Source organism: Onychomys torridus, chromosome 8 (genome assembly GCF_903995425.1).
Source record: "Onychomys torridus chromosome 8, mOncTor1.1, whole genome shotgun sequence".
Lineage (NCBI taxonomy): Eukaryota > Metazoa > Chordata > Mammalia > Rodentia > Cricetidae > Onychomys > Onychomys torridus.
Window position 1 is genome coordinate 19174606 of NC_050450.1, and position 18111 is coordinate 19192716.

The 18111-nt window shown below is 54.2% G+C and overlaps 1 protein-coding gene across 1 annotated transcript; it reads right to left on the reverse strand.

Annotated features, from left to right (window-relative positions):
- Positions 1-258: 258 nt before the first annotated feature.
- On the reverse strand, positions 259-16680 carry Wdr90 (WD repeat domain 90). The gene is made up of 41 exons (XM_036197673.1): positions 16385-16680; positions 16109-16285; positions 15913-16021; positions 15569-15739; positions 15240-15354; positions 15080-15147; positions 14649-14743; positions 14362-14580; positions 14189-14257; positions 13012-13122; positions 12789-12934; positions 12649-12706; positions 11356-11474; positions 11104-11265; positions 10896-11026; positions 10713-10829; positions 10124-10359; positions 9809-9945; positions 9530-9660; positions 8431-8561; positions 7995-8156; positions 7750-7878; positions 7431-7546; positions 7316-7356; positions 7036-7167; positions 6439-6630; positions 6114-6211; positions 5622-5724; positions 5317-5438; positions 5006-5165; positions 4726-4916; positions 4273-4441; positions 4072-4183; positions 3549-3720; positions 2216-2338; positions 1906-2080; positions 1668-1798; positions 1455-1598; positions 1264-1383; positions 1042-1126; positions 259-695 (listed from the first exon to the last, which is right to left on the reverse strand). The coding sequence occupies exons 1-41, from the start codon at positions 16661-16663 to the stop codon at positions 538-540; spliced, it is 5616 nt and encodes a 1871-aa protein (XP_036053566.1). The 5' UTR covers positions 16664-16680; the 3' UTR covers positions 259-537.
- Between the last annotated feature and the right edge of the window lie 1431 nt (positions 16681-18111).

Sequence of the window (18111 nt, forward strand, 5' to 3'; positions counted from 1 at the left end):
AAACTTCCGGTCCCGCCCGCGCAACGCAGGCTGAGCTACGCGTCGGCGCCGCCACACGGGTGCTCCTAACACTGCAGATGGTGCAGCCAGTTTTCTTGGACCCTGTAAGTTTCTCCAGTAGACAGGCCAGTGGTGAGCAAGGCTGGACAAAGGGCACGCTTGGGGTAGGGGCAAAGGCTGAGCTCAGAACAGAAGTGATGCAAAGATGCAATTTATGAGGCAATAATAAAACAATGTATCGATATAACAAATGCCAGCTTTTATTTATTTAAACTGTACAAAATAAAAACAATAAAACAACCTTATGTGAAAAACCTTCCCAGTATATTAAGTCTTGTGTGTGTGTGTGTGTGTGTGTGGCGGGGAGTGATTCTGGGGATCGAATCCATGTCTTCACACATTCTAAGACATTGCCTTCTTAATCTGTTCAGGTCACCCACATTCAAGATATGTAGTTCTGGAGCCTGTCCCAGACATCCTGGCTCAGCATACAGCAATTCACAGCCTGGCTTTTCTGCTTATGTTCCTAGCAATAGTTCAGGGGCTGGTGACTTTCCACACCAGGATCTCATTATGAGCAGCTGTGAAGAGCAGTTTGCCAGACGGGGTGAACCTACACAGGTGTACTGAGTCATCATGGCCTTCAAAGTCCTGGGCAGTCCCTGACACGCAGTCTAGGAGCCTCAGCATGCATTCTGTGGGTAGATGACAAGGTGAGGGCCAGGCAGCATCCAGAGGGATGCCCAATCCTCTCGTGCCCCCGGCCTGACTCAATGCTGGCACCAGGGAATCTTGCTGAGTGGAGTCAAGGCCATGATCAATCTCCATATCCCCAAACCTGCTATGGCTGAAGCCATCAAATCTGCCCTATTTGCCCGAGTGCAGGTGCTGCACTTGCACCTTGCCTTTGAAATTAGGCCCTCTTTGGGTCTATGACTCCACACTCTTCATAGAGAGGGAGCCCCAAAGCACAGAGGTGAAGAGTGGGTGAGCCAGTTTGCCATCCCCCAAAACAGCACAAGTGTGTCTACCAGCACTCACCAGCAAAGCCAACCACCATGAGCTGGGCCCCTGGGGACAGGCTCAAGGACATGGCAAAGAAGGGCAGCGGCATCTTCTGCACTACCTGTAGGAAGACAGCAGGCAGCGTGACATTGGGCACTCGTGCTAGGGACGCCGCCCAGGCTCCATGACCTTATGACCCTGCGATGAACAGCCCTGGATGCCCACCTACGATGCAGCATCTCTCAGGAGTGCACAGACCTGCTTTTGGCGGAGGCTATAGAAGAGCACCTCTTCATGTGTACCAAGGCCCACGCACACCAGTATCGCCCTATCCCAAGGGCAGAAGGCAGCAAGAGATGGGGGCAGGAGGCCTAGAGCCTGTGAGAAATAGTGTGTTGTGTTGAGCGTGCAGGCCCCAATCCCCCCCCACATGCCCCTGGAATGCTTACCTCTGAGGTGGCAGGTGCAGGGAAGCTCAACCACTCCAGGAGCTCACAGCGGTCCCGGAGCCAGTCAGAGGCCCAGATGCTGACCCGCTGGTCCCCGCTTGCAGCGAGCCACAGTTCTCCACCCTCTACCCCTAGGTCTTCATACTGGGAGAAATGAGGGATGTGAGAACCTGCCCACAGCCCACAGCACCCCAGACCTCTTCCCAGCATTACCTCTTTGCCTGTGCTCTGGATAGCAGAGATTGGAGCACCCCGGTGGTCACTGAGTACTCGGAAGGTCATTCCTGTACAGGGGCGGCTTACAGCCACAAGCCCATCCTTGTCTCCAGATAGGATGGTCTGACCTGTGCCAGATGGAGACTATGTTGCCACGCTGTGAGCCTAGCCCATGCCCTGAAGTGTGATGTGGGCTAGATGCAGTTGGCACATCACTCTGGTGCCATCTCCTTACCATCAGTGGAGAAGGCAATGGCTGTCAGAGCAGTCCGGTGAGGGTGCATCTTGAGCTCCATGGCAGTACGAGAGATGCTGAAGACTCGAAGTGTGCCATCACTATAGCCTGCCACCACCTGCTGCTGCTCTGGGCGTTCACAGGATGGGGGTGTCCACGCAAGGCAGAGGCAGCTCTAGTGTCCCACGGTGGGGAAAATCAGCATTTCCCCAGGGAGGAGACAAAGGCACCCGCTTCACCCACGGGAGCATAGCACATGACCTGGGCTCTGCTTTGAGCACACACTAATCCCCCACAACTCCCCACCTACCTGGTTCAGCACTTGGAACTGGATTACCAGCTCCATGCTGGCCAAAGACCACACCCTCACGCTCCCATCCTCGCCACAAGTGGCACAGTGAGACTCGCTGGGACTGAAGACCACCTCGTTTACCTGTGGGACCAGTATGACTGAGGAGATGACCAGCTGGGTCTTTCCTACCCTGGTCTCCAGGACCAGGCTGCCCATATAGGAACATCTGTCTTCTGCCCAAGTCTACTTGGCCCAACGACCTCCACGTGAAGGTGTATGTTATTCCCCTAGACTTGGGGATGACCCCGTGAGTAGGTGGGACTTGGAAACCCACGGGAAACACTGAGAGAGCCTAAAACATATATGATGTGACCACGTGTCTCCAGCAGGCACGTCTCCAGTGCTCGCAACATGAGTGGCTTTATGGCTTTTTGTTTTCTTCAGGCTGTTGAATGTCTTGATAGAGAAAACAGATATGTATCTTGTGGGCACCACTGGGAATCAGGATCTTTGGAGGAAGGTGGCACAGATGCCAGGAAGCAATGAAATTCAGTGTAAACTGATATGTGACTTGTGGAGAAAATTCAGGGCTAGGGGTTGCTCAGGGTCCTGGGTCCCATCTCCAGCTCCATTCAGCTGACCCAGCAGTGGGCTCATGAGGTTCATCTCATGGCCTGGAACTCCTATCAACCCTTAGTGCTGGAAAGCAGTCAGGACTGCCAACACAGTTCAAGGGCTCAAGACCCAAACTCCTGTGGGAGGGAGAACATGCTGGGTATTGGAACAACAGGAGACTGGCATAGGAAAGACAGGAGCATGACACACAGCCTGGACGAACCTGGAGAGCGGATGGACAGTGGAGGGAGCCCGACACAGGCCACATGCAGGGTCTGTCACGTGACTGTCAGGCATGAAGAAATCCAGATACTCCCATCATCTGACTGGCCTGGCCCTAGATCTGACCACACCTGAAACACCCAGATCAGTTCCAACTGCATCTGAGCAGATCCAACCAGAATGTGCTGGAGCCTCCAGCCACCTGGAGTCCACAGTAGGACCCTGATGATGTCAACAGAGGAGCCTACAGCAAGTGCTCAGCAGGTGATGTGAGGTCTTTAACAAGTTACAAGAAAGGAAAGTAAAATAGAGAAACACTGCAGAGCCAGTCAGGCCCCTAACAATCGATCCAATGCCTGGACTCAAGAGGGCCCGCTTGAGTCTCCCTAAGTATTACTATGAGCTGAAGACAGGATGATTCAAGCAGAAAAGGAGGGTAGTAATGGGCTTGCTGCCCTAGCCTGCCCTGTCTGGGGGGAAAATCCTGTCTTCCTTAACAGCCCAGCAAGCTCACCTTGCTCCTGTGGCCACTGATGAGGCGGGTGCTAGTGCCCTCTGTCCAGCTGATGTACCAGAGTGTGCCAGCTGTGGTGCCCACTACACCCATGTCCATGCCACTGTCAAAGCTGGCACTCACAACAGCCCCATCCAGGGTCAGCTCACGCTCCATTAAAACAGAATTGGATCTAAAGAATAGAGGAAAGGAACCTTGAGGCTGGAGACACGAGCCAGCTGAGTACGCCAGGTGATTGGGAGAACTAGCAGCCAGTGGTGCTATGTTCTCATGGGTAAAGGAACCAAGACCCTACAGAGCCCAGGCGCTTCAAGCCCATCTCCTTGGTCTGCAGCCTGCAAGGCCCCTGCTAGGCCGGAGTGGATTCTCAGGGAGGGACCCAGCTGATGACAGATACTTAGGACAGCCTTCACTTGAGAGCTTTGCTACAGAGGAGTGCTGGCTTGCAGGATCCATCAAGAACTTGAGACTTTGCAGCCAAAACTCAAGAGAAGGTACAGGACAGAGGCCCATGGCAGCTCACCTGGCACTTGAGCCCTTGCGCCTCAGTTCTGGCACAACCCCCACAGCCCAAAGGCGCAGCCTTCTTGTGTTACTGCCACTGACCAGTCTCGAACCCGAGCACAGCAGCACTCCTAGAAGATGGGATGGGTATGAGATGCCTACCCCCCAGGTTGCACCAGCTCGTACAGCTGGAGGGCCAGAGAGGTTGTTGGGCACCCACCAATCTCGCCTTCATCAGCCTCCCAGGCCAGGAAGCAGCGGCCAGTGCCAGTGTCCCAGACACAGACCTGGCCAGAGCTGGAGCCACAGTAGAGCAGGGGGCTGGCCCCACAGCAGAGTGAGGTCAACTCGGATGTCCCCAGTTCCTCGGGGACTGGTTCTCGGTGTACCTGTCAGAGCACAAGCGTGTCCTGAGGCAACCAGACTCCATCCTGTAAAGTTGCCCATGAAACAACTCAGGGCTGGAGAGATGGCTCAGCAGTTTAGAGCACTGGCTGCTCTTCCAGAGGACCTGGGTTCAATTCCCAGCAAACACATGGCAGTTCACAACTGTCTGTAGTTCCAGTTCCAAGGGATCTGACACCCTCACACAGACATACATACAGGCAAAACACCAATGCACATAAAATAAAATTAAAAAAAAAAAGAAAGACCTCAGCCAACAGCCTGGTACCTGGAAGCTGGTGTCTGTCCCATGGTGCTGCAGGAGCCAGAAGGTAATGGCACTTGTGCCCACAGAGATGAGCTCATTGGCATCCCAGGGGTTGAAGGCCACACCATGCGCAGGCTCTGGGAGGCGAGTAGATGACAGGAGTTCATAGGTGGCCATGCTCCACAAGGCAAGGGTGAGGTCAGCATAGTCCCCTGAGGACACAAGACAGGGACGTCAGGCATGGTCCAGCCATTAGCTCCTCAGAAGCCTGCCTTTTCTCTGCCTACCCGAGCCCACCTACCCAGTGTCACAAGGAACTCATCATCTGGTGAGAAGGCCAGAGCTTGTACAGCTGTGTCATGGTGGGAAAGGATGTGCCGACACAGGCCCTTGGGGACATCCCAAATTCGGATCTGACAGCGGGCAGCTGTGTTGCCACAGCAGGAGGCAGAGGCCAAGACCTGAAGGCAGGAAGGTGAGTGGTCAGTGGAGGAAGGCAGCTGCGTATGCCTGCCCTTGCTGAATGGAGGAGAGGCTGGGACAGTGTCCTTCCTGCTGAGCTAGAACCAAGCTCTGTTGTACTGTGCCCATGGACATGGGCAGGGTATGCACCTGGCCATCCTGGTTGAGTGCCAGGGTAGAGATCTCCTGGGGATGGCCAAGCCAGTGCTGCTGGGTGCCAGAATGCAGGTCCTCGACCACCACCAGTCGGCCACACGTGTAGGCAAAGAAGCCTGCAGGCAAGGAAAACGCCCATGTCCCTGTCACTGCTGGCAGTCAGACCTCATGGAGCCTGAGCACAAACAACTAGGGCATGTGCCAGTGCCCTGCACTCCAGAAGCTTCAACTGACATCCAGCGTTCATTTGCTCTGGAGGACCGGCCCGAGAGGATGACTGGGTATGGTGGTAGCCTTACCTGTATTGGGCCTCCAGACCATGTTGGCCCGCCCGTTCCCATTGTAGCCCACAACGGCCTTCAGTCGCAGCTGCTCCCTGCCAACGGGAGGGAGGGAGACACTCTACAAGGAAGCAGACCCGGAAAGCTGGCCATCAGCACAGCTGGCCCCAAAACTACACGGGTAAGCTGACTGGAGATACACAGGTAAGGGATCCAGGGTATAACAGGGAGACAGGTGGGACACATGGAGCCACAGGAACCAGCAACTTGATGATCCTGGAGTGTGGAGGGGCCCGGGAGGGGAAGCACCGTGAGACAGAGGTGGGACCAGCAGAGCACCAGTAGGTTGAGGATATATGCTACAGGGTGGAGGATGTGTGGGTGCAGGATGGAGTGAAAGCTACCCCTCTGGGAATAAGACCCAAGAGACCCCAGGGAAGGCTGAGGGCCCACATTCACCAGAGAGGAGTACTCTCAGAAACCCTAGTGGCAGTATGGTGTGCTGCCAACCTTGACCCGTGTAGAGGCCTTATATCGAGCAGTGAAGTGCTTGTAGGAGTCCGGGCGGGTTGGGAGCCCAGCCTTTACTCTCCGAAGGCTCCATTCACCTGAGAGGAGAAGGAGGAGGCCATAGGAAGCTGAACAGCCCACTACCATCTGAGACCCCTCCCCAGACACAAAGCCTCCCAACCCTGCTAGTCTGAGAGCTGTGTTCCTGTGTATGCAGGATCCCCAGAGTCCTGGAGGTGACCTCAATTCATCTTTCAGGAAAGATTAGCACAAGCCCCAAACTGCCCTGACAGAGGCCTCTCCCTGCCTGGGGCCACCTGCTTACCTGTCTGGCTGCAGTGATAAGGAACTGCAGCTGGTGCCCAAGAGCCCTTGGCAGCCTCCCGAGGACCATCCCCAGCTCCACTGGCCTCCCTCTCTACGAGCACAGGTGGGGTCGGCCCCTGGCCTTGAAGGAATGCCTCAGAAACATGGTTTTCCTCACAGGGTCCTTCCTCATCCGATGTGGAGAAAGTGCCTAGGTTAGAGCCAACAAGAAGAGGGAAACACGGGGCTGGAGAGATGGCTCAGAGGTTAAGAGCACTAGCTGCTCTTCTAGAGGTCCTGAGTTCAATTCCCAGCAACCACATGGTGGCTCACAACCATCTGTAATGAGATCTGGCGCCCTCTTCTATAGATAATAAATAAATGGAAGGAGGAGGAAGAAGGAAGAAGAAGAAGGAAACAGAGCCAGATATGGTGGCACATGACAAGCAGATCTCAGTGAGTTCGAGGCCAGCCTGGTCTACAGAGCTATATAGTGAGACCATGTCTTGAAAGAAAAGAAGGAAACAGCTACCGGGCCTGACATCACTCCAGAATCAGCACCAAGGTGCACACTGAACCCATATACACCCAGCCCTGCCCAGGGCCCAACCATTACCAGCGCTGCCTTCAAAGGGCCTGTCATGGACACTCAATGGGGATGGGGATGCCGGAGATGGAATGGGCACTTGCTGCCGAGGGAGTCCACTGGCCCCAGAAGCCAGGTCCTCCAGCTGTCCTACGCTGGAGCCTAAAGATAGAAAGACCGTATCAGGGCTGGGCATATCGGATCTGTCTGTTAGGGAGGCAGTCTCTGTGGTGATGACAGATACATCAGGCATGGGAGAGGATGCCCAACCCAGTGTCAGCTCCACACCAACTAACACTGGGTCACTCACCGGCCTCATGGACTGGAGGGACCCCAGGTTCACTTGGGTCACTGAGAAGAAGAGAAGATGTCAGGGGCCAGCCAGCAGAAGGCCCACGCAGACATGGCGAAGGGTAGACACTTGCCTCTCAGGGGCAGCCAGGACATCCCAGAGGAAGATGGCATCCCCCACGCTGAGGACCTGCTGCTGATCAGGGGTGAAGGCTACAACATGTACAGGCTCAGAGTGGCCAATGTATACCTGGGGACAGCAAGAATCATATCCCTGTGGGCCCGGAGCATGCCTAGGATCCTGTGCTCCCAGGATCTAGGTATCCCCGTGTAGGATTTGGCCTCAGCAGACAGAGGGTTCTACACATCACCTCCCATCCTTCCAGTCCCTGCCTTCCCTCGCTTGGTCCTCCAGGGGGCTCCTCAGCCTCTTGCTGCTTACAGCACACATACCTGGCAGCCGGAGTTCCCCTGTGCTGGATAATCCCATACTGTAATGGTCCGGCCAGTGGCTGCCAGCAGCAAACTCGAATCCTCACTAAGAGCCAGAGAGGAGCAGGCTCTGGAGCGGACACTGGAAAACTAGAATAAAGTTCTCTCAAAGACGCCCCTTTGTGGTGGTGCAGTGGGCCCTGGGGGCCAGGCTTCAGGAAGAGAGAAGGATCAGCAGGCCGGCTGCCCGTAGTCCCATGACTCACCTTCCGGATAGTGTGTCCCGACACAGCATCCAGTACCACAATTTTGTTAGAGGATGTGGACACCAGCAGATGGCCTGAGTCCCCAGGGCTGAAGCACACAGCCACAGCCCAGTCCAGGTGGTTGCTGGCCAGGTTGAGGGTGCTGACATCAACGTGTAGTAGCTGGGGGGCAAGAGACCACTAGTCTCCAACTCCAGGTTTAGTTGGCACCACCCAACTTGGGAGGGAAGTGGCTTCAGGAGCACCTACCTGGGTACCCAGACATAGCCCCACATGGGAAGCTGACCTTTTGGAGCATGATGAGTCCAGGACCCCTTAGTATCATAGATAGGCCTGCAGCTACTTCTGAGCAACGGCAGCCTCTCACCTACTCCTGGACCACTTCATACTCCATCTAGCCAGGTAGAACCCCTGACCTAGGTGGTCCCACACTCACCTCGTCCAAGGAGGCTGACTCCATGACTGTCACCATGCACTTAGAGGGGCCCACAAAGGCCAGCCGGCAGCTGTCTCCACTGACTGCCAGAATATTGGGGTTGGGGCGGCCATCCTGATATACCATGTTGGCTGCAGCAGCACAGAGCAGTGGGTCAGCAGGTGTGATGGGAGACATTTAATCCCATCTCCCCTGCAGCATACACTGGCCCTCTACAGCTTCCACAAAACATGCACTTGAGTTCACCAGTCCTCACAAGCCATGATCAGGCAGGCATAAGTCAAGGAGGATCATCAAAGGCACAGATGCCCTTTTAACGGGTTTCTCCTAACCACTTTCCTGGTGCCCAAGCTACCCACCTTCTACAGCGGAGTAGGCACAGACCCTTACTGACCCTTGGCTTGTGAAGAGGGTTCAGAGACCCCTCCTTGGTGGGAGGCACATGGCATAACATAGGCCCTGAGTGTGGAAGCAATGCCCTGCTCTGGTTAGATATTTTTGTAAACTTGAAACAACAAAATCATCTGGGAAGAGGGAATGTCAACTGAGAACATTCCTCTGTCAGACTTGCCCATAAGCAAGTCTGTGGGGACATTTTCTGTTTTTCTTGTTCTCTCCCTCTTTGTTTTTTTGTTTTTTTGTTTTTTTTTTTGGTTTTTCAAGGCAGGGTTTCTCTGTGTAGCAGCCCCGGCTGTCTGTAGACCAGGCTGGCCTCGAACTCACAGAGATTTGCCTGCCTCTGCCTCCCGAGTGCTGGGATTAAAGGCATGTGCCTCCACTGCCCGGCAGAGCGTTTTCTTGATTAATGACTGACATAGGAGGGCCCAGCCCATCTTGACAGTGCCACTTTTGGGCAGGTGATCCTGGGTTGTGTGAGAAAGCAGGCTGAGCAAGCCACAGGCAGCAAGCTAGTGAGCAGTTCTCCTTCATGGCATTTGCTTCAGTTCCTGCCTTCCCTGGAGGCAGTATGAGCTCCAAGATGAGTAAACCCTCTTCCTCAAGTTGCTCATGGCCGTGGTCTTTACCACAGCAATGGGAAGCTACCTAAGGCAGGTTTCCGCAGTGCCTTGGAGCCAGTGTGAGTGGCTAGGAGCCTGACCTGCCACACGTAGGACGCAGCATCGGGAGACGGCACAGCTGTACTGGACCAGGGAGCCCTGAGAACAGGAGCTGAACAGGAATCTGCCGTCAGGGGTGATGACCAGGCTGGTGATGGCCCCTCGGTGACGCCTGCACCACACACGGGACACTCACTGACCTTGGTCCTGGGAGCTAAGGTGGGGCTCATGGGGCACTGGCTTTCCTGCAAAGGGTCTTCCCCACTTGGGTCCCACACTCACTGCTAGTGTGTAAGCCCGGGTCCCCTGGGGGCACTCACGTGTGTTCTACCAGTGCTCCAGAGTCCTCCAGGCTGAAGGAGCGTACAGCCCCACTGCTGAAGCCACAGAAGAAGTTTGGCAATGTGGGGTGGAAGGCGACAGCACAAGGGGTTTCACCAGAGGAGAAGTCATACAGCTGGAGGGGGCCACCAGGAAGGGTGGGAGGGGCCAAGAGACAAGAGTAGCCTATGTGATTTTAACACCAAGTTTCAGAGACTGGGCTGGAAGGACCAAGTTCCCTGTGGGTCCCCTGCCCATAGCCTTTCAGTGTGGCATCTGGATCCATCCCCTGACTGCCTTTTGCCACTCCCCACCTGTTGGAGGGTAGCTAGATCCCAGATGCGAACAGTGTGGTCAAGGGACACAGTGGCCATCTGTCCCCGGTTCTGTTCTGTAGAAAGCGCCAGCACTGGGGCCATGTGGGAGCGTGCCAGCACAGTATACTCCCGGGAGGGGACGTCCAGGAAGCCCAGATGGCCTGAAGTAGTGGTGGACAGCACACGCAGGCCATCGGGACTGAAGGAGACTGAACTCACAGGGCCATCGTGTTCTGTGGGAAGGATGGGTCAGCAGCCTCTGGGACCCAGCAAGTTCCAGAACTAGCTCCAAGAAAGCCACAAGATGTGAGCACTGAGGTCCCCAAGACACAGACCACATGTTCTGTTGCTGCCAAGGTCACCAGGGTTTTCTGCCCACTAGCCACTGCCCCCAAAGCCCCTGAGAAACCAGTCTGCAGCCAGCACTGTATCGACAGGCAGGCAGGCTCAGGACAGCCCCCGACCTCATAACTCACTGTTCAGACCAAGAATAGTGTTACCAAAACCAGAGCCAGAGGATCCCAATCTCCCCTGTGGCAGGGCCAGCCCTCCCCAAGCTAGGATAGACAGACATCTGCAGTCTCACCGGCCTCTAGGAGCACCGAGGAAAAGTCCAGGGGCCAGAGTCGCAGGTAGCCATCCTCAGAGCCCACAGCACATGTGGCAGTAGAGACGCTGAGGCTGCTGATGGCAATGCCGGACCCTGGGAAGGGCAGGCATCAGCACCTCAATGTGACGTCACTTCCCCCAGGGACAGGTGCCCACCTACCTGAGCTGAAGTTCTGCTTCTCAGTGAGCGGAACAGCAGGGGGCTGTGTGGGCAGCAAGCGGCGGATGTGCAGCACAGCCATGTGCTGGTGGTCAATCTCCAAAATGTGGCCGCTATGGCTACACACAAAGCTGCCCAAGGAAGGTAACAGGTGAGGTAGGGTACTCAAGGTACAGGGTGGGCTGTAACCCTGTGGGCAGGGACTCACAGTATGCTGGCCGAGGGTGCCCGGTGGCCATCCGGGGTCTGTGCAAAGGCAAGGTCAGTGAGTTCCAGAGCACAGTACTCTCCTAGGTCCACAGCACAGGAGCGCAGGGCACCACCCCGCAGTCGCCACAGCCGCACACTGCCCCTACCACATGACGCCATCCTATAGGCATGGAGGAGTAAGCAAAGTGGAGCAGAGGGGCTCAAGGCCCAATAAACCCTGTCCCAGTACCTTATAGCCTGGCCACATCACCTGGTTTCATCAAAAAAGGCAATCCGGAAGTTCTGAATATCAAAATCAGTATGCACTCTTGCAAGAACCACTACCTCGCCACCAAGGCCCACCTGGTCTGTGCCCCAGGCCACCACCACCTGCAACAAACCCACAATGAGCTCCAGGTGCAGACATCAAGCTCTGTGAGATCTTTGCCTGGCTCTGCCCTGAACTGAAAGGCCTAGTTGAGGCCCCAGGCCCTAAACAGCCAGAGGCTTTCCCCTGACACAGAAATTTGTCCCTGGATGTCAAGTCGGCAGAGTGCAGCTGAAGCTATCTAAAGATATACGCAAAACCTGACTGAGGCTGGGTATATTTCAGTGGCAAGGCAATTAATTGTCTAACGTGTGAAGCCCTGGATTGGATTCCCAGCATTCAGGGAAAAAAAGCCAGAGGCAGTCCATACTAAAACACTGGGTCACTTCAGAGCAGCTAAATGCCACAACTCTGACAACACTAAACATTTAAATACAGATTTGGAGTATGTAGCCCTAGCTGGCCTGGAGCTCACTATGTAGACCAGACTAGCCAAGACACATGCCCACCTGCCTCTGCCTCCCCAAGGCTAGGGCTTTAAACCCAGCACTCAGAGGCAGAGAGAAGTAAGAGGATCCCTGTGAGTTCGAGGCCAGCCAGGTCTACAGCACAAGTTCCAGGACAGCCAGGGCTGTTACAGAGAAACCCAGTCTCAAACAAAACAAAAGGAATGTGTCACCCCACCCAGACCATCTTGATTCTCTCTTTCTCTCTCTTTTTTTTTAAAAGATTTATTTATTACATATACAGTGTTCTGCCTGTGTGTATGCCTGCAGGCCAGAAGAGGGCGCCAGATCTCATTACAGATGGTTCTGAGCCACCATGTGGTTGCTGGAAATTGAACTCAGGACCTCTGGAAGAATAGTCAGTGCTCTTAACCTCTGAGCCATCTCTCCAGCCCGATTCTCTCTTTTTTAAAAAAGATTTTATTTTTATTTTATGTATATTAGTGTTTGTCTGTGCAGTGCCCATAGAGGCCAGAAGAAGGCATTGGATCCCCTGGGACTAGGGATCCAGACAATTGTGAGCCTCCATGTTGATATTTGGAAATAAACCCAGGGGGCTCTGGAAAAACAGCCAGTGTTCTTAACCAGAGTCATCGCTCCAGCCCCATACATACCACTTTAATAAACAGACACAAACATAAACAAAAGCTTTAGAAAGCAGAGGCTGGGTGGAGCTCACTATCCAAGCGGCAGGGCCCCACCTCCTGTACTAGTTTTGCTGACACATTACCGTCCTCCCGTGCTTGTCCTTGCCCACACCGCAGAGGAGCGCACCACTGCCAGAGAAGCTGTAGATGTGGAAGATGAAGTCAGCAGCCTCTGAGCACCTCCCACTCCCACTCCCACCGCCCTGTCCCAAGGCTGCCGCACCTGAGGGAGCAGATGGTGTGCAGTGGGCTTCGGAAGAGGGACAGGCATCCCCCAGTCTGGAAGTCCCAGAGACGCACCATGCTGGGAGGCTGCACTTGGGCTGAGGCAAGCAGTGTATCATTCCCATCAAGTGCCAGTGCAGAGACCTGGGGAAGCATAATGAAGCAGAAGGGTATATGGCCGGTAGGTTCACTCTCCCCACCCAGGCCCAAGAGTCATGTACCTTGTCTGTGTGGCCAAGGAAAAATCTCTGCTGTCTAGTATCAATGTGTAGGACGATGATGACTGCATGGCAAGGGTAAACAACAGACACGCCATCTTTGGTCCACAGGGCCTAGTACATGAGGGCCAGAACCAAATCACCCACAGAAACCCAGCCCAGTCACTCTTGGCTGCTTAGAAGGGGAAGCTGGCACATGAGCGCATGCAAATACACACACACACACACACACACACACACACACACACACACACACACACCAAATCTTTATGGGGCTGGAGACTCAGCCATATAAAGCACTTGTTGCTTTTACAGAGGGCCAGGTTCAGTTCCTAGCACCCACATCACAGCTCACAACTAACTGCATAACTCCAGTTCCTGGGTATCCAATGCCCTCTTCCCAGCACTCGTAGGAGATATATATATATGTATATGTATATATATATATATGTGCATATATATATATATACATACATACATACATATGCAGGCCAAACATTCATACACATAAAATAATCTTTAAAAAAAAATTTTTAAGATGTAACCCAGGCTGGAGAGATAGCTCAGCCGTTAAGAGCACTTGACTGCTTTTCCAGAGGTCCTGAGTTCAATTCCCACCAACCACATGGTGGCTCACAACCATCTGTAATGGGATCAGAACCTTCTTCTAGTGTGCATGAAGACAGAGCACTCACACACAAAATACATAAATAAATAAATCTTAAAAAAAAAAAAAAAAAAAAAGCCGGGCGGTGGTGGCGCACGCCTGTAATCCCAGCACTTGGGAGGCAGAGGCAGGTGGATCTCTGTGAGTTCAAGGCCAGCCTGGGCTACAGAGCTAGTCCAGGACAGGCTCCAAAGCTACAGAGAAACCGTCTCGAAAAAGCAAAATTTTTTTAAATAAATTAATTAATTTAAAAAAAAATGTAACCCAGAGCTATTGGGTCTTTGGGAGCCCTTTAATCCAGCCATGACCTGTCAGATCTTTCCAAATGAATGGGGGACACCATGACCTGACCCCCATTCGCCCACACATTAATGAGTAGATGTGGGCAGGGCAGGGCTTCTTAAGGACCATAGAGAATAAAAAGCCCAAGACAGGAGTAGCAATCTGTCCTTTCCAAAAACTCCTTCATGCCACCCAATGAGAACAGGCCTGGCAATGACCTCAGAACCTCACCCACTGGGTGCTGTGACCCCCAAAACCGATGACTCCTTTGAGCCTCAGGACTGGGTCTGGGAGGAAGAGCTGAAATAGAAAATGCAAAATAAGATTCGAGGAACTCACTCCATACCCTGCCAATGGCAGCACCTATCTCACTAAAGCCCAAATGCCTTCCGATGGGCACTCACCTTACAGGAGCCGAGGTCCTCAAGGGCCATGGGCACCCTAGACGATTTGTCAGCAAGTACATGTTTACCACTGACCACTGTGTGTGCATCAGTGGCCTCGTCCCAGGCTGAAGGACGTTGGCCAGGGATGCTGGAAGCACGTACACTGGAGACCTCTGGATGCTTGTAGGTCAGGCTGACCTCTGGAAGAAGTCTGGGTGCCGAGGGGACCTGGCAGGGCTGTAGCAGAACACGTGCCATCAGCACCCTAGGGCCACCACTCCCTAGCCCTTCCCAAGTGCACTCACCAATATGGGACTAGAGATCTGGGCCACAGGGGACCCACTGCTCAGCAAAGGTTTGCCAAAGACCACTGGATGAGGCGGGCGCCGTGACACATGCCCTAAGACAGAGCAAAGAGTCAGAGTGGTCTGCAAGAGGCCAGCAAAGGTGCAGGGTGGAAGGGGTGGCCCCCCTCAGCCCTTCTACAGACACTACACCACAAACAACACAGCATCATTCTACCCCAGACCCTGCAGCTCCCCTCCCAACTGGAAAGCTTGAGGATCAGCTGCCACTATGCACAGACCTTAAATGTGGTTCTGGAAGCTCAGATGACCATCAGCTAGGTACCTCCAGGCTGCCCCAGGCACACAACAGCTATAGTCTCCACACTACTGAAGCCGTCTCAGGATCCCCCGATCCTGTCCACACCAAGCCCTACTCACCATGTACCTACCTGCCTCTGGAGGGGGGCAGCTCCTCTCAACCTGCTCATGAGGTGCTTTTGAGCTATCACTTGGAAACCTCATGGGTGGCAAACAGAGGCAGAGCAAAATCAGTATGTGGGGGCTGAAGGTTCCCTGGCCACTCACCACCAGAGGTTCAGAAATGCTCACCGAACATGGATGTAAAGGTCATGCCAGCTCTCCCCTTTTGGCACTGGGAAGGCCATTTCTCGAGGCACGGGGTTGACAGGCAACTTTGCACGCCGGGCCTCAGTGACAGTGACAGCTGAAATGATCAGGGCTGTTCTAGATCAAGGGGAGTTTGTCCTATCCTTTCTCGTCCAGGCAAGATGCAATACCAGGCATCTGCCAGTGTAAGCTGGGCCACCAGCCCACCCCAACACTTCTTCTAGAACTGAGGCCATTGGTGCATGGCTCTCATCTGCTGGAAGAGGGTTCCAGCCTTCTAATTAGGATGGAGCATGAAGTGTGGGCCTTACCAGGGTCAAAGCACAGATCACTGGTGTAGAGGTTTCTGACTAATAGGCTGGCACACAGCCTGATGCTCTTGAGGTGGCCGTAGTGCCGGTTCAGATAGAACATCAAAATGTCATGCAGGTCCAGCTGCAGGCAGGTCCAGCGGACATCACGAGGAGCTACACCTGCCAGGTCTGCATGACAGGTGCAACGTTAGTACCTCTCTGTTTTGTGTCCCCATTCCCATAGTTGCAACCCTCTCAGCTCCAGACCCCAGCCGTCCTCAAGGCCACACACAAGCCCAGCTGGGCCTGTATCATCCCATTCTAGGCTTTCAACCTGCTGTCCCTGAACCAGGTGTCACCACCTCTTCTGGACGTCTTAGTCTCGAAGACAAAGGGGAACTGAAGCCATGTGGCAGAGGACTTGAACTCCTTAAAGAGGTTGGAGAAAGACACACGGATGACCTGGCCGTCCTGTGAGGCAGAGGGAGGCCATTAGATGGAGATTACGGGGGAATAAACAGCAGCAAAAACACACAGCCCTCCTTCCAATCTGAGCACCTCAGTGGACACGTCCAGGTGGATGACAAAGTGCTTGGTAGGCAGGGGCCGGAAAAGTACATACAGGTACCGCCCAGTCAGCCCCAGGGACTGGGTACTGGTTCTAGGAAGCTGAATGTAGTTGCTGGAGGAAACAGACCCACGGATGCGGTACACGGCGCTCTTCAGGACCTTGTCCTAGAAAGAGATGGGAGCTGCACACAGCGCAAAGCTGGAGGATACTCAGAGTGCCCACCCGAAAGATTTTTCAGGAGCAGGAAAGCCCCCAGCCAGTACCGTCACCACGGCCACATCTCCCTCTTTGCTGGACCGTTTCCACTCATCCACCCTGAAGTGTCGGAATACGTTGAGGAAGGGGTGCTGCCAAGCTGCAGGAGAAGGGACGCCTCCTGAGCTCCGGTCTTGGGCAGCGCGCCGCGACCTTTCGCCTCCGCCAGCGGGACGGGCTTCCGCGCGAGGGATAGGGAGTGACGCAGGGGGGACCTCCAACCCGGGGCTCCCAGAACGCGAGACCAGACCGCAGCGCGCCGGGCGCGCACCGCCACCTCCGGCCATGGCGCTACAGCTCGCGCTTCCCGCCTCAGCTGACGCTGCCCTACGCAAGACACGCATTACGACGCCTAGCAACAGCCGCCTGGCAACATTGCGTCACTTCCGCCAAGGCAACGCTCCGGGCTCCTGTAGCTGCGTGGCACCCGGTTGCCTAGCAGCCTCACCCCACCTTCCCCCCCACACACACCCGCCTCTTGAGTGTTCCCAGGCCTCTCTGGGCTCGCCCTGGCCACTCCCATCGCTTCCTCCTTGGGCCTCTGCGGCTGCGCCTAGCCCCCCACCCAGGCCACCTGTTTTATTGTTATTGTTGGTTTTGAGGTTTTGTTTTGGTTTTTTTTGTTGTTGTTGTTTTTCGAGACAGGGTTTCTCTGTGTAGCTTTGCGCCTTTCCTGGAACTCGCTTTGGAGACCAGACTGGCGTCGAACTCACAAAGATCCACCTGCCTCTACCTCCCGAGTGCTGCTGGGATTAAAGGCGTGTGTCACCACTGCCCGGCTTGTTGTTTTTAAGGGTTTATTTATTATGTATACAGCGTTCTCTCTGCATGTATCCCTGCCTACCAGAAGAGGGCACCAGATCTCATTATAGATGGTTGCGAGTCAAGTATTTGTCCGGAACTGAACTCAGGACCTCTCTTAACCTCTGAGCCATCTCTCCAGCCCGGTCAGCTGTTTTAAATTGAGGTGATCGCCAACCCTCTCTGAGGCCTACATGTTTGAGGGACTGAACCTTTTTTCTGTATATGAGCAGGAGAGGTTATGCTGAGGCCTGTCCGTATCCACAGTCCACCCAGGCTGGGTCTCATGGATGTTTTCTAACCCTGTGGAGGCACCTGATCAGCACCCAGTTACTCTGGGTCTCTCTGCTTCAGGAAAACAAGTTACCAATGCTCACTGGGGCTAGGATCCCAAATAACCACCTTCAGCACAAGGTCACCACATACCCAAAGACCCTTGAGACCTATTTCCCAATATCCCACAACCAGGCCTCCCGACGCACTTAAGGGTTGCTCCTATGTCAGGGACCTGGCTAGGGAGCCACTTCAAGTGGTTAGGGTTCATCTTACAATAAAGTGCTTTTTTTTTCTCTTCAGAATCCCTGTCCACCCAGTGATTTCCTACCAGCCTAGCCATTGTAAAGTTAGGCTGGGTCAGCCAGACTTCCTGAGGCCCCACTCAGGGGATGCTTTTTTTTCAGATGCTGGCCAGAGCCTAAATATGTTTTTACAACTCTTAACTAATACATTGGATTCCTTGATCTTTTTCAACCTTTTTGAGACAGAATCTATGTAGACCAGGCTGGTTTTGAACTCAGTGTCAGCCTCTGGAATTCAGGGATTAAAGGCCTGGGCCACCACTCCCTGCAGATGCCTACAGCCAGGTGGCTGACCTCCTTATCTGCCTTTTCCACAACAGCCAGGCCTTTGTTCTTCCTTCTCCTCCTTCCTTCCA

Excerpts from the sequence above, each read along its gene's own strand:
- Wdr90 (XM_036197673.1), bottom strand. The coding sequence starts at position 16,663 with ATGGCCGGAGGTGGCGGTGCGCGCCCGGCGCGCTGCGGTCTGGTCTCG. Across the intron at positions 4,442-4,725 it reads GGACAGACACCAGCTTCCAG|GTACACCGAGAACCAGTCCC; the intron begins GTACCAGGCTGT and ends GTGCTCTGACAG. Across the intron at positions 1,384-1,454 it reads CTGCACCTGCCACCTCAGAG|GCTCTAGGCCTCCTGCCCCC; the intron begins GTAAGCATTCCA and ends TATTTCTCACAG.